The sequence below is a fragment of the Pelobates fuscus genome, chromosome 2 (assembly GCF_036172605.1).
Source record: "Pelobates fuscus isolate aPelFus1 chromosome 2, aPelFus1.pri, whole genome shotgun sequence".
NCBI lineage: Eukaryota > Metazoa > Chordata > Amphibia > Anura > Pelobatidae > Pelobates > Pelobates fuscus.
The window spans coordinates 50,765,577-50,782,477 of NC_086318.1; the positions used below are offsets into that span (position 1 = coordinate 50,765,577).

At 40.8% G+C, this 16,901-nt stretch overlaps 1 protein-coding gene across 1 annotated transcript in view; it reads left to right on the forward strand.

The window, feature by feature from the left end:
- NBAS (NBAS subunit of NRZ tethering complex) overlaps positions 1-16,901 on the forward strand; it is a 676,063-nt gene that overhangs the window by 24,716 nt on the left and 634,446 nt on the right. Inside the window, exons 5-9 of the mRNA XM_063442147.1 lie at positions 2,578-2,625; positions 9,187-9,230; positions 9,575-9,708; positions 11,243-11,376; positions 12,869-12,970. Of these exons, the coding sequence (XP_063298217.1) occupies positions 2,578-2,625; positions 9,187-9,230; positions 9,575-9,708; positions 11,243-11,376; positions 12,869-12,970 (462 nt within the window). The remainder of the gene's footprint in view (positions 1-2,577; positions 2,626-9,186; positions 9,231-9,574; positions 9,709-11,242; positions 11,377-12,868; positions 12,971-16,901) is intronic.

Below are 16,901 nucleotides of genomic sequence, written 5' to 3' on the forward strand. Positions count from 1 at the left end.
TCTGTGTGATCGAACCAGACGGGCTAGCCTTATGTGCATCAATAAACCTTGTGCGCTCATGACTCTGACACAAGTTCACAGGTTGTCCTTCTTTGACCCACTCTTGTTAGGTACTAATCACTGTGTACCGGGAACACCCCACAACAGGGCTGTATCTACCGCAAGGCAAACAAGGCACTTGCTTTGGGCGACACTCTCCGGGAAGCGGAAAAAACGCCGCCCCCAAATGCCCAGGCTAATGCCTTGTTTGCCTCGTTTTATGGGGGCCCAAGAGCTGGCCGGTTGGCCATCTTTGGGCCCTCCCAGAGCAGGCGGGCAGTTGTTTCCCGAGTGGGAGGCGAGGGAGCTCTTTCCCCTGAGCTCTCCTGCTCAGCTCCCTTGTGCAAGCAGTTGTAATGCCGGGAGCTGGAATATGATGTCAGTCTGGCTCCCAGCATCACTCTGCGGCGCGCGAGGGAGCTGAACAGGGAGATCACAGCTCCCTGACTGACCCGCCTTCCTGCACGTCCGCCGCCTTCCTGCACGTCCGCCGCCTTCCTGTTCAGCAGACCCACTGAACCCCAGGTGAAAAATCCACCCAGCTCTCCCAAAAGTAGTGTGTGTCTGGCAGTCAAATGTGTGTTAGTTAACAGGAACTGGTGTGGCCTTGGCAGGAAGGGGCAGGTAAATTTAAATTAGGGGGTGCCCGAGATATGTCCTGCCTAGGGCAGCACCATTTCAAAATACACGACTTGCCATTTTGGAGATGCTTTGACCCAGTCGTCTAGCCTATTCATCCCTTGTCAAAGTGACTCGGATCTTTTTGTTTTCCCATTTTTCCTGCTTCCAACACCTGAAATTCAAGAACCGACTGTTCACTTGCTGCCTAATATATCCCACTCCTTGACAGGTGCTATTGTAACAATATAATCCATGTTATTCACTGCACCTGTCAGTGGTTTTAATGTTGAGGTTACTCAGTGTATCATATAGTGCAAACTCTCATATGGCTTCTGTCTTGGCTTAATAACATAATTCTGCTTTTTGATTAAAACTGTGTGGTCAGTTAAATTGTTTAATTGACGTGCCCTGTATGTGTTTTCCTAGATATTTGGGTCAATGTTTTATTTTCTGTTCTTGAGAATGGGTTACAATTACATGTTTGTTACTCAACCCACTGAAAAGTGCTACGGAATTTGTTGGTGCTCTAATAATATAATAATAATAATAATACTGTACATATAATGAACTGTGGACCATGCCAAATGAATTATGGGAAGTCACATCTTTTATATAACAGGGTTTTAGTGAGTCTGCATGAATAGGTGCACAAACCACAACCAATCCAATGGCACAGTACACAGCAAAGCCTTCCTTTGCCTTAAGAATGTTTTCCGGCAGTCCATTTATTGTATGATAATCCCCTTTGGATCGGAACTGGCAGATCCAAAAATCTTTATCTATTTGTGTTTGGTTTGTATCAATGAACTTTGAAGATAACATAATTTTAGACCCAGTTGAAATGGGTCTTTTACAAACATATAGCCATTCCTAAAGGCTTTGCTGAGCATAATCTATAAACATTGTAGGACGTTGTTGCTAGAGCACACAAAATACAAAAGCATACGGTGAAAATAACGAACACTCCGGTGCTTCAACCACCTTAGTGGGCCACAATAAACCACTAAAATAGACACAAGTGATAAAATACAATATAAATGTGTGAGAGCACTCAAAAAGAAAAAAGAGAAAATATTACCCACTTTGAGGATAACACTAAAAGAGAGAAAAACACTATAGGGTAATAACGTCAAATAAACTGAAATAAAAAATGGGTAAATTGCACTCACAAACACAGAGCCACTTAGAAGCTGGCTCAAGCTAGGCGCCTTGAACAGAAAAAATCCCAGGGACTGGAACAGGAACAATTCTTGATGGGTGTCTTCCCAAAATTGGTGCAAGAAACAGGAACGCAGGTTGTAAATTGCACACCAAATTTAATATATACTTATTAAAACAAAACAAAATTGCTTCAAACAAATAGTTAAAATTAGGAAAGTCCCAAAAGTCTGGAAAAATGTCCCGAAATGTCCTCAGGGTCCACCTTACGCGTTTCGGCTCAAAGCCTTCATCAGAGGTGCTGTCGAGCCGAAACGCGTAAGGTGGACCCCGAGGACATTTCGGGACATTTTTCCAGACTTTTGGGACTTTCCTAATTTTAACTATTTGTTTGAAGCAATTTTGTTTTGTTTTAATAAGTATATATTAAATTTGGTGTGCAATTTACAACCTGCGTTCCTGTTTCTTGCACCAATTTTGGGAAGACACCCATCAAGAATTGTTCCTGTTCCAGTCCCTGGGATTTTTTCTGTTCAAGGCGCCTAGCTTGAGCCAGCTTCTAAGTGGCTCTGTGTTTGTGAGTGCAATTTACCCATTTTTTATTTCAGTTTATTTGACGTTATTACCCTATATTGTGTTTTTCTCTCTTTTAGTGTTATCCTCAAAGTGGGTAATATTTTCTCTTTTTTCTTTTTGAGTGCTCTCACACATTTATGTTGTTGCTAGAGTAAATAAAGTTTTCTATTTTATGTTTTACAGTAATGGCAAGCTGTTAACAGTGGTTCAGGATCAGTGCGTGGAAATTCGGTAAGTTATTCTTTTTATGAAGGTTACACACACTTGAAGAAACTGAATTGAGATCTGAACTGAAAGAATCGATTAGCAGACAGAGGGAGAAGGCTTTGTTTTATTATATTATTTTAATATTTGATGTATTCATTTTTATGAGTTATATTTCTCAAGGCAACACTAGGGCAAAAATTGTGGAACAGTTAACATAAAATAACACTTTTTATTTTATTTATTTTTTTACCAGTTACTCTAAATTTAGTAATGTTTTGACTTAATGCCTCGCGCAGATCAACTATAAAGCCAATATTATAGGTATTTAATGTTAGTGCACATAGCAGCAGATATTTTTAAAAAAGAGCAAATGGCTAGAGAATTTGAAATAACAAGAGATTTGCTCAATTTAGATGATAAATGTATCTCCTATGGAAACAAAAAGCAACATTTTGCAAGTTAATGAATAAAAATAAATACATTTAACATTTTATGTTAAACAAAATTCAAATGGGCTATGCTGTTACTGTATACCAATGTGCATCAAGTGACTTGTTACTCAGAACAAACAAAAACAAACAAAAACAAACAAAAAAAAGAAAACAAAACATACAGGCCAAGTTAGTGAGAAAAGTGTGTTCAAAATACTGTTCTCATATGGTTTCAGACCATCGAAGTAGACATACTTATGTTTATTCTTTTCCTGGGTAAAACCTGTTCATCATTTTCAATGTTTGCCTTTCTAATCTTGAAAAGCACATGACCCATTTTATTTACTATTTAAAATAATGTTAATGTAATCTCCATTTTCAATTTTTTTTTTTACCACCTAAAAGAAAAAGATATTTTTTCTTTCACTGTAAATGGTAAGCTCCTTAGACTCTTTGGCTCATGTTGGGGGGGACTTTGAGGAACCATTATACTTAATTTTACAGAGTTCCCTCTTCTGCTCTAAACCTCTGTCCTGCTCAGAATCCTAAGACTGTCACATTGTCATATCTTATGATCTCCATGTTCTGACAAATCAGCATGTAATATGAAATTGTTTAATTTGCCGATCATGAATTTGGAAAATACACCAACACTGTTACCTGGTACTGAGATTTTGGAATAGTGTTTAAAACATTTTTTTAAAATAATATTTCTTTGCTGTTAACCACTTTAAACTGTCGGACTCATAGGCTCGCTTGTTTTATCAAAAATATCTGCAAAGTATTTTTACCCTTTGGCATGCATATCATGATTTTTGACACTCCCGTGCCTAGGGAGAAGAAATAACTTAGCAATATGTCTGCTAAAGTACAATTGATATGACCCAGCGGGTTTTTGAGTATACATATACGTGTGTTTCGGTTCTACGCTTGCTATTTTTATACATAAGGAGCTCTTTTAAATGGTTGTATTCTATTAAAGGGACACTATAGTCACCAGAACAACTACAGCTTATTGAATTTGTTCTGGTGAGTAGAATCATTACCGTAAGGCTTTTTTTGCTGTAAACACTGACCTTTAAAATAAAATGCAGTGTTTACATTACAGCTTAGTGATAACTTCACTGGTCACTCCTCAGATGGCTGTTAGAGTTCCTTCCTGGGTCATGGCTGCCTAAAATGCAACATTCAGTGTCTCCTCCATCTGCATACAGACACTGAACTTTCCTCATAGATATGCTGATTGTCCAGGGCTGTGTTTGAATCAGTGGCGTACACACAACCCATGGGGCCCCGGTGCGAAAACTGATCCGGGGCCCCCCCCTCCCCCCGCGCGAGTGCTTACTCTGCGCAGGCTGGGGCCGCAACACATGGCTGCGGGCACCTGGTCGCAGGGCTGCGACCCGTGCGACCGCGGTATGTATGCCAGTGCATGCATAAACACATACACTTAAAGGACCACTACAGACACCCAGATCACATCAGCTCAATGAAGTGGTCTGGGTGCCAGGTCTCTCTAGTTTTAACCCTGCAGCTGAAAACATAGCAGTTTCAGAGAAACTGCTATGTTTCACTGAGGGTTAATCCAGCCTCTAGTGGCTGTCTCATTGACAGCCGCTAGAGGATTTTCTGCGATTCTCACTGTGAAAATCACAGTGAGAAGACGCTGAACGTCCATAGGAAAGCATTGAGTAATGCTTTCCTATGGGCGGTTTGAATGCGCGCGTGGCTCTTGCCACGCATGTGCATTCGGAGCTGAGAGGCGGATGGGGACGGAGAGATCCCCAGCGTTAAGGGAGTCCAGCGCTGGAGAAAGGTAAGTGCTTAAGACACACACACACACACACACACACTCTCATGAACAGACGCACACATTTACTGACAGACACACACTCAGTGACAGACGCACACAAACATACTCAGTAACTAACACACACACTCTAACACTAACACACACACTCACTAACACACTCACTAACACACTCACTAACACACTCACTAACACACTCACTAACACACTCACTAACACACTCACTAACACACTCACTAACACACTCACTAACACACTCACTAACACACTCACTAACACACCTGTGGGAGAGCTGGGGGTATTCCCTGGGGTCCAGTGGTGTTGCTGGCCAGGCTGTCACCCGGCTGGCTGGCGCGCGAGGGAGCACTGTCCCCTGGGTGCTCCCTCTTCAGCTCCCTCGCGCGCCGCACTGAAACGTCATCTTCCGGCTCCGGTTTCAGTGCGGTGCGCGAGGGAGCTGAAGAGGGAGCACCCAGGGGACAGTGCTCCCTCGCGCGCCCGCCAGCCAGCCAGGTGACAGCAGGGCCAGCCTCGGGGGGCCCGGAGGTGGCCGGCTCCTGGGGCCCCCCAGCAGAAGAGGCTGGCCCTGTGGGTACATACCTGGGTCGCAGGGTGGCCGGGCCCCCTGTTGTGCCGGGCCCGGTCGCAGCCGCGACCCCTGCGACCCTGATATGTACGCCACTGGTTTGAATTGTGCTGGCTCTGCCCCTGATCTGCCTCTTTGTCATTCTCAGCCAATCCTATGGGGTAGCATTGTGATTGGGTCAGGCTACCACTTCTGCTGATCTCAGCAGTCAGTGGGCAGGTTTAAAGGAAACAGCGACAAAGCTAGCAGCTGCAAACTTGAATACAAGTAAGATTTTGATATATTCAGGGAGACATGATGGGGCCAAGGGGCCTAGATGGTGGTTTTAACACTATAGGGTCAGGAATAAATTTTTGTGTTCCAGACCCTATAGTGCTCCTTTAAACTGATGGAGACCACTGAATGTTAAATCCCCAAAAATCATGTGCTTTGCAATTTATTGAACATTATAGGTCAAACTGCTGTGTCCACGCCATACATGCCATGGGCCGATGAGGTTACGTTGTTAAATTTTTTTTGCATCTTCCATCTGTATGTCATGTTTAAATTAAGTAACATTTGCCTTGAGGAAGGCAATTTTTGCGTGCCGATACATTGGGATTTTTTGTTACTTGTTTCATGCTCTGATAGGCTATTGAGGTAAATGTGGATATTGTATGTTTAGATTCTAGCCTTATCGCTTCTCGTTTGCCCGTTATATGTTTGATGTTGTACTGTTTTGTAACTAAAGTTACATTAAAATTATGGTCTTCATCCTTGTTTGTAATTAGACATTTGATTTTGATACTCAGGGGAGTATCCACTTAGCTTTTTATGGTATATATTTTCACAGTATATTTTCTCCTATGTAAATATTGTTCTATATTAAGTTACAAATCACCATGTATGCATTTGTCAAAATTAGAATATATACAGGACTCTCTGAACTGTACATCAGAAGATCCATCCATCCATCCGTGTAGCAAATCATGGTCTTGCCAGTGTAACATAAAAAAACTAAATGTTTAACAAATATATGTTAAAATAAATGTATCTGTAATTATATCTGCAAATAACGGCTTGTTCTAATGTCTAATAAGAGGCTATGCTCAAAATGAGGTATTGCATTTTATGGCTGAATATAGCTATTGACAAGAAGACCTTTTCCTTGCACAATTGATTGGTTTAAATCTGCTGTTTACCACTTTGGGCTACCAGAAGAGTATATCGCACTCATCAGAGCGATGTACAGTAACGTTCGGGCCCAGGTTCAGATCTCGGGAACTCCCCTCTACCCCTTCAGCCTACACAATGGCACTAGGCAGGGTTGCCCACTATCCCCGCTTCTTTCTATTCTATCCCTTGAACCCCTATTGCAGGCCCTCAGGCAACACCCCAGAATTAAAGGAATCACAGTGGGGGGCAGCGAATACTTGGTCTCTGCTTATGCCGATGACGTACTAACCCTCACCGATCCGCCACAATCCATGGCAGCGTTGCAAGAAGTTCTCCAGAGCTACAGGGAAGTCTCCGGCTACGTAGTAAACAAGTCCAGCGCACTCCCTGTGGGAATGTCTGAGGCGGATGCAGCAAAGATCGGGAACGAACACACTATACGCATCGAACACAAATCCATTAAATATTTAGGAGTACACTTAACCGCAGAACCCGGAAAACTGTTCCAATATAACTACACACCCATTTTAAAACTAAAGACCTAGACAAGTGGCTCGATAAGCCGATATCGTGGGTAGGACGGATTCATACCGTCAAAATGAACGTCCTTCCACGTATCCTGTTTTTTTCCCCAGGCATTACCCTTACAATTATCGAAAACCCAATTACTGCCACTGCAATGAACCATAGGCGCTTTTATCTGGCAAAACAAACGCCCCCGAATCTCCAGGCAGATCCTTTACAGACCCAAAACGAGGGGAGGACTGGGGTTGCCATGCTTGTATTGCTATTATCTGGCTGCCCAATTGGCGCAGGTAGCGATGTGGCACACCCCACCAGGCAAAAGGAAATGGGTAGATCTCGAATCGCTCATGATAGGGGCAGACCTACCACAATTCGCCATGTGGGTACCGAGAGAGAGTAGACCTATACTCAGAGTTACATGCCCGGCGATCCTAAACTCACTTCGACTATGGGACCAAACACACACAAAATATAACCTGGCATCCTCGCCCTCCCCCCTTATGCCCTACCTCCGCAATAGAGCCTTTACCCCAGGCATGGCTGCCAGAGACTTTAGGAACCTGGAACGAACCGGGTTACAGAGGATATGCCACTTATATAACGGCACCGACATCGTGGGGTTCGACGACCTCTCGCAGGAGAGGCACCTCACACCAAGCGATTTCTTCAGATATGTCCAATTGAAAGATTTCGTTAAACAACCACATATCAAACGCGCAGCGACACAACCACTGACGTTCTTTGAACGCTGGTGTCTGACGGAAACCTTGCCCCGGGGAACGATCACATTGCTGTACGCCCATCTCTGTTCCGAGACAAGGGAGTGGACCAGATTAACTTACACTGAACAATGGGAACAGGAACTCGGTGAGGTCCTGGAGGGGACGGAGTGGCAAGAGATTTGGGAGGCCAACGCCACCACCTCTATATGTGTGAGCCTCCAGGAGCAATCATTTAAAACAATGTTTAGGTGGTACACCACCCCGGTAAAACTGCTTCGGATGCGCAAAACTACGAACGATGAATGCTGGAGGGGTTGCGGTCTAAAGGGGTCATATCTCCACATGTGGTGGGAATGCCCCAGTATGGTCAGATTCTGGAAGGGTGTTCAGGCCCTCTTGAGACAGGTTTTCTCCAGAACCATAGACTTAGACGAGCCGCCCCCCCCCTCCCTTCCACCCTTCCTTGGGCTCTCCAGACGCAGATAGAATGGCAGGACCTCAGCACCACATACACCCCTCCCCTATCCCCTCTGTCCACGTCCACATTTGGCCACTCATATCTCTCGTCTCTTCTCTCTTTCTCCACACTAGCCCCTTGAACAACCCCAAACCTAGGGCTTCTATGTACAAAGCAACCCTTATCATCTCATACTGGCCCAATATGGTAAATCTTTCCTGTCAAAGGGAGGCATATAATCTACAAGTACACATACACTTCTACAAAGTGCCACCAACAACACTTACACTGGGTAGATTAGGTAATAAGTCTCTCTGGCGATAGCCTAGATACAGGTGACCCATGTTCCAGGGCCATCTACTGAAAAGCCCACAGACTGAGGCAATCGATAACATGCAAATCCATGAAACAATGCTCAACCTCGCAGAGTAGAGAACTAGATACCAGGGGGCCGGGTAATAGTATAGAAGTGGAGGACGGATGAGTCAGTATTCCCCCTCACCCTATCCCCCCCCTTTCCCCCTTCTCTCTTTTTCCCCTATTCTTTCCCCTTCCAAATCAAGTATTCTATACCTACACAAAAAGCCTCAGAGGGAGGGAAGGGCACTAACTTACACATATGCATACTCTGGCGTATCATTCCATGTGTTTTCATGCATACTTATGTACTGAATCGACCGCGCCAATCTGCGCAATATGAAAGTGGCTTCTGCGTAAGCCAGAATGTTGTTGACATGCACTTTCCTCCCAACCGAATGAAAAATAAAGAATTAAAAAAAGAAAAAAATCTGCTGTTTACAGTATGTGTAAAGGCTGCTGCATGTTGTAAGAAATCCATCACTCCTTCCTACTTATCAAGATTTAATTTCCCTTTTGTATTCCATTTCCTGTACTTTCAGGTCTGCAAAAGATGACTTTGGTTCTGTGATAGGAAAATGTCAAGGTGAGTGATTATAAGTACATACTGTCCTCAATCCTTTTTTAGCATTCTACTAAACTCATCCAATTTAATAGGATTCAACTAGGTCAACAAGAACTGCTGCTGAGAACAGGGCTAATTGAAATGTAAAAATATGTTGCTGCAGCACTAAATAGCTAGAGCCTTTTCAAAGTGGAATCAATTTAGTTATTTTGTGAAAAAGATGAAAAATTGCATACTTGGTCCTGTTTGCATTTAGTGGCTGTATTTTTTTTTTTTTCCAAAAAAATGCCTGAACGTCCTTGCAGTTTCAAATGTTTATCGTTTGAGATCCGTTTAATGCGAACTTTATTCTTTTCTCTTTTTAGTTCCCAAAGACCCCAATCCCCAGTGGCGGCGTGTGGCATGGAGCCATGACTGCACATTGGTGGCTTATGCAGAAAGTACTGGGACTGTCAGACTGTTTGATCTCATGGGGAGTGAACTTTTTGTCATTCCTCCGGTATGTCATTTACTTAAACATTTTTTTTCTTTAAATCACTTTCCAAGCCTTTTTTAAAACTTCCTTAGAGGGAAATAAATTGATATGTATCAGGAAGTGAAAACATCAATGATCTTCCCTCCCATATTCTGCGGCAGGGGGAGGCAACCATTGGCCCTCCAGATGTTGTGAACTACATATCCCATAATGCTTTTGCAGTCCTAATGCTGGCAAAGCATCGGGAAAATGTAGTCCACAACATTTGGAGCATCGAAGGTTGATGGCTAACCTTGACCACAATGATGTATCTGAAATTCGTTTCTCTTGGTGATAGCAGAGCATCATGGGATATTTTGTTTACCAAGTTAAGTCAGTACTGATAGTGTGCCTCTAATGTGACTGAAAACCTGCATGGTTATTCACTTAAGTTAGAATTGTCAAGAATTTATAGTGAATTTCAAATTTTAGTCTACTTAGAAAAAACTTCTTGTAGGTAATATGGCTTGACCAGTGCAACTTGTTGTTGGCTCACCACTACCCACTGCATGGCCATGGTAGCCAAAATGTACCAAATAATAAGTGTAGAGCACAACCAATAAAAACCCCAATTTACAATGTATGCTCCTATCTACATAAAACGCGTTGGCACATACAGCATGATACTTTAAGCTTAAACTCCTAGCCGATGGACTTACTCACTCCTGGAACAAGCATTGCATAGTCTTGTAACACCAGATTCGGATGATTACCCGCTTAGTTTTAATAGCTTTGTGTTAGCCTGATCCTAGCTTGTTAACATGCATAATACCGTTACCTTATGCTATAACCCCTGCTATGACCTCACAATTTAACTACATAATGCGTGCCTAAGCTACTGCATAGCTTAACGTTGCTCATTTAACAGTCTACCTAAACAGGCATCGCTACCAGAATAGCTTGTTTTTAACATAACATATACAAATGTGCTGATATTCACATGCCATGAATGTACAACAACTGTGTTTAAATCTTTTGATTATGCTGTTGTGGCATTGACAAACGTCTTGTTATTCCCTGCACAAAGAAAAATAAAGAATTAAAAAAAAAAAATGTATTTGTCTCTCCGTGGTGTGTATGAGGGATTGTATCTGTATTGTTAAATATAGATTTGTTTGGATGCCACAGTACATTTGTTTTATTTACTTCTTTAGTTAGTCTCTTCTGACTGTTTTTTTTTTGGGGGGGGGATGATACATAAGACAGCATTGGTGAATATCACAGAATACTTTGATAAGTGCATAAAATGTTGTAAAGTCATATGAGCAACAAACAGAAATGTATCATCTACCTATTTTCTTTGTAAAAAATTAATATATACCTGATACAATGATATGTGAAAGTACATTTTGGAAAGTGGCTTTTAGAGAGAGAGAGAGAGTGAGTGCGCGCGGTAAATGTGTGCTGTGAGTTTGCTAAGAAAATAAAAAGTGCAGGCTAAAATACATTCTAATGAATGTTCTAATGTTTGAAAGAAATTGGAATCGGAAAGCCTGACTCTATTCTTTTTTTCCTACAGCAAACAAGCTTCCACGGAGACCTGAGTTCTGCTGTCGCTGGACTGATCTTTTTAGAGTACAAAGCAAGCACTCAGTGGTCAGCAGAACTTTTGGTAATCAATTATCGAGGACAGCTAAAAAGTTACCTAGTGAGGTTAGTTTATTTTTGGGGGTTTTCTATGGTATGTGCTATTTGGTAACCTTAGATTTTAGAAATTTGGCATGTCAGTAATGCATTCTGGATGTTTTTGTTTGTGCACCTTGTGTCTTTTTTATTAAAGTTGCTGTTTTACCATGACGGCAGAATAGAAAGCTTTTAGCTGTATTATCCTTATTAGTTTTAACCACACGTAAATAATGGTTTTATTATGTTACATTTTGCCTCATTAATATTTTTGGTAAGCTGCATTATTTATAACAAAAAGTCATGTGACTGATTCCTCTCTTGCAACTGTCACTAGTCTAATACTATCCTTACCTTTTTGTGTCATTTTACCCCATTCCCTCTAGCATGTAAGCTCATTGAGCAGGGCCCTCAACCCCTCTGTTCCTGTGTGTCCAACTTGTCTGGTTACAACTACATGTCTGTTCGTCCACCCACTGTAAAGCGCTGCGGAATTTGATGGCGCTATATAAATAATAATAATAAATGTGACACAATGACAAGGAAGTGGTCTTGACCATTGTTCTAGCAACAGCAAGACAAATATGTCTTGCTTAAAATGATTGAAGAAATTAGATTCTTTTTTTTTTCTTTAAAATGCTAAAACACCAGTTAAAGGAAACATTTCATCATTTTGTGCACATATTGAAAATAAAATAGTGCATGTAGTACAGTTTCCTTGGTATATTTTTCAGAGAATACATGTTAATAAGTTTAACGTAATTAACACTCATTTTCCGTGTATCTCCTGCAATAGCCTTGTATTGTGTAGACCTATTTAATTCTTCTTCCATCAGAGTTGAGTCTCCCGACCCTTTCATGTGATGCCAGAATTCCAGAATGCACATTGGTGCTGATTGTCTGCATGATCTGTGTTTGAACAAGTTGTGCTACTGAATAAATAGTGACTATAGTGTTCCTTTAAAGATGGCGTCCCCATGGAGTAGAATTAAACCAGGACATACACTGAAATTAGGTGTTCATACGTATACATTGAAATATAATACAAAGAGGTTATATTACATCTACTCTTTTATTTTAAATAACAATATAAAATGAGGAGGTGAAACACATGTCAATCTGTAAACAAAATATAATATCTTTCAATATTTTCAAAGGTTACAGTTTTGTCCTGTATATTACCAGCAAAATATTATTACAAGTAAATAGGCTGAGCATTGTAGGAGAACACATACTCTTTCTGATAGTTCTCCTTGTTTTGATCATAATAAGATAACATTATTGTAATTTGTAATGTATACGTATATATATTTTTTTTCTATAGTCAATTGACAGACAATATCAGCCCTGGACATTAATCCTTTATTGATCATGCCCCCAATTGCAAATTCTAGCTATTTCTCTGAACACCTCTTCTGTTTCCCCTGGGCTTCCCTTAATTGTAGTATAGACCAAATACTGTTTCCTCATATTTTAGTGAGACATGCCAAATTCTTTTTTTTTTCTTTTTTTCTTATTTTAGTAGTGTTGGATCCAACCAAAGTTATCAAGAGAATCACAGTTTTAACTTTGGAAACCATTATTCTCATGGCATTTCGTCTGTGGTTTACCATGCTGGACACAGGTAAGAGAACAACAAACCCTCTCATTGCTTATTGTTTAAAAAAAATAAAAAATACTTTTTTGACCTGAGATTTAATATTAAAGAGTGTCAGTAAGTAAAGGGGACTTTTAAAGCACTATAACTACTACAGCTTACCATCTTTATGTTCTTGCTACAAAGCTGTCCTGAATATAGGATACTTTGAGTCGGGCACGAAACTCTGTTGTGAGCTTGCACTCTTAGCCAACTCCTCCTGTAAGTGAAGGAGACTGATTTAAATGGCATGTTCTGGTAGTGCCCACTCATTCCATATTACAATTTACATTGTTTTCACTCTGATATCTGTGGGTGAAATCTGGGTGCTGAAGAAGCAGCTCAAAATCTTAAAATCATGCGTTTTTTTACAAGATAAGTTATCAATGACCATTTACTAGCAATAAGCTAGCGCCAATAATCTGTAGTGGTTATGGTTCTTGGAGTATTATTTTTGTAAATGTCCACTTTTCAATATAACATGTTTATCTACAGAAGCTTTTGTACTAAACTGAGATTTATAAGTCCTTGAGATGGAATTGAAAAGTGCACCACATGTAAAATATAAAATTGTATGTGTCGAAGCTGAGCTTGATTCTCTGTGTGTCTATAAATTACACGCAAACCTGCCTAGCTATGGAAGTAAAGTGTTTTATTTTCTAAAGCATGCAACTACTGACTCTGGGACAATTTTTTTTGTGAACTGGTGAAACCGGGACTGTTTTTTTTTTTTTGCTTTATTACAGTGTTACATAGAATAACACTCTACCATTGCTCATATTGCTTTATTTATTTATAAAATATGTTACCAGGAAAGATACATTGAGATTTCTCTCGTTTTCAAGTCTGTCCTGGGTCCACAAAACATTGCATTGTTACATTATGGTACAAGAAAATACAAAAACAATATTAATACACAATATATACAAAATTTAACATAGAACAGGTAGGAAATTTTAAAGTGTGCGGGAGGTCGTTCCATAATTGCGGCGCTCTGTATCAGGAGGAGGATCGGGCTGCTTTCTTTTTGTATTGAGGTAGACTAAATAAAGTGCTGGTACTGGATCGGAGGTTATAAGAGGTGGGAACAGCCGAGGAGAGCATTTTGCTCAGGTGCCGATCACCAGGTGCTGATTGGGGCAAAGTAAAATAAAGAATTTTGTCTTAGAATATCACCTGTAGTGCCTGCAATAAATATTGTGGAATGGCTGTTAAACAATTAAAAGTTAATTTATTATAAGGTTTTTAGGACGTAGTAGTTGATGAAATCTCATTTCACCAAAGCAATGTAAAAGACTGGTTAAAGGTTAAGTAAAAGTGGTCCTAAAACATCTTAGTTTTTTTTTGCCAGAATTCTTAAAGAGGAACTTTCACTGTAGACATTTTTAGTACAAGCACATAGCTAACTAAAAGAAAAAATCTTAATGTACTTTGTTTTTATTTAAATTTTTGTTTGGCACACTGGAGAAAGCATGTTTTCCATTGAGTTGTTAGTTAGGTACCCATAAGCTACTTCATTAAGACTTTGTTTTCTTGTTGTCTTTTTGCTAATTGCATGTTGGCTGCATCTAATCCTTGGTTTCCAGGTTTTATCATAGTGTGGTTGTGTCTGCGTATACGATAAAATGTGCATAAAGTGCAATGCGTTTATAGCCTACTGTGCATCATTTTCCTATTACATGTTAGTTGTGATTTCTGAATTAGGCTGTAAGGATTGGGTTCATTAAAGCAGCTGCACAATGAAAACAGGTGCACATTTGATAGATTCCGAGCTGCATGGTCTGCCAAAGATAGGTTTAAACACATTGCTAAACACACTTGTGTTCCTTTTCATTAAATGAACTTAAATCTCGGTTCAGCTAGCAAGATAATCACACGATACAATAGAACGTATGGGTTTTTGAGACAGAATGTGGCTGATCACAAACCCTCAAGGGGGCCATTAGGCCTCGGGCCCTTGTTGAACAACAATGTCGTGTTTGATTGTTTTGTAACCTCGGTGGACGTGTGTAGCAATTTGCCATTGGCAAAATTATTTAATTGACAGATGATCTTTGGTGAAATCACAATGTGTTTAAAAGGATACTCTAGCCTAGAGATGACCCATTATTTAATAATACTTTATATTGCTAATACAATCAAACTTTACGCAAATAAATGAAAACAATTAAAATATATATTTTTGGGGCTTTTGTTCCTGAGTTTGCTTCAAATCAAAAGGCTTTTCATTTTATGCAGTGAGCTCTGCCCAGACCAGTAAGTGACTCTGTCTATAACTCCACTGGGCTTCGGCAAAATATTACAGGACTTTATGGGAACAGCAGGTGTCTGGGAGTTGCAGTTCAAATTCCTACAACATACTCTGCCAAAGTCAAGGCCCTGGGGCCTACATCTCTACCACAAATCTTAGATTCTTCAGTGGGTTAACTCAGATATTGCATGGTATTTGAGAAATGTTCCCTCTGTGGTTTTGAAATGGTGAATCCTACAGAAGTGTTCACCCAGCCTTGTGTGCCTCCTACAGTAACGTTCACCTAGCCCCGTGTTCCTCCCGCAGGAATGTTCATCCAGCCCCGTGTGCCTCCCTTAGGAATGTTCACCCAGCCCCGTGTTCCTCCCTCAGGAACGTTCACCCAGCCGCGTGTTCCTCCCTCAGGAACGTTCACCCAGCCCCGTGTGCCTCCCCCAGGAACATTCACCCAGCCTGCGTGCCTCCCCCCAGGAACGTTCACCCAGCCCATGTGCCCCCAGGAACGTTCACCCAGCCTGTGTGCCTCCCCATTAACGTTCAGCCAGCCCGTGTGCCTCCCCCAGGAACGTTCACCCAGCCCTTGTGCCTCCCCCAGGAACGTTCACCTACCCCTGTGTGCCTTCTACAGGAACTTTTACCCAGTCATATTTACCCATGTTCATTTTATGATCAGCATAGAATGGCCTAAAGGAGAGGGAGTGCGTGTATGTATAGCTCTATATATTTGATATATTAAGGCTCAAAATGCCCACTCTCCAGTAGCCAGCTGCAAGTTGGAATTCATCCCTGGTTAGTGTGCCATGCAGTCCACTCCAGGCTTTCAGTGACGAGTAACTTTTACCCCTGGTCACTGGCATAGGACTTGAAATGTCGAGCTCTGTCTATCATTATATGAGTAGAGGTTTGGCCATTTATAAAAAGCCTTACATCTTTTGAACAGACTTTACCACAAACATTTAGGGGGAATCATAATTTTTCATATATTTTTCATTATAGCCAAATTATTCTTTATATCCTTTTAATGTGTTGGTGCTGAAATATTAACTGACTTCCATTTCAGCATTGGTAACCCTTTACTTACCATCCTTCACAAAAATGTCTTCTCAATGGGTAAAAGAGGTTATAAAGAAACGGTATTAAAGACAGGCATATAAATGTGATATGTTATAGAGTATACTCTGTCATATGAACTTACACCTTAAAATATAGCTGGATATTAAACCCATTTCTGCCTCAATAAAAATGTTAAAAACAAATTAGTTTCTAGAGCCTAATCTCTCCATTTCCTTCTCTTTTCACTATGCCTAACATGACTACTGGTGCCCCTAAGCCACCAGTCCGTTTCCACAGTAGTCACCCATTTTGTTTTAGATTAAATTGCCAGAGAGGCCTACTTTTTTTTATTTTTATTTTTTTTAATTCTTTATTTTTGTAGTGCATGAAGGTATAACAGTGAATGTGTGGTACCCCGACGGCATTCCACACACGTTTTAATGACACTAATAACATTGGGGTATTTAGGTACTTTGCACATTTTTAATATATTAACATGAGGGGTCAACTGCATGCGCTGTAGCTTAAAGGAATGTTCAACGCTTGAAACAAGGTAAAAATAGGTTACGTTATGCATCAGGATTGTCAGACATTGCTAAACAGTGGGTCCCTGAG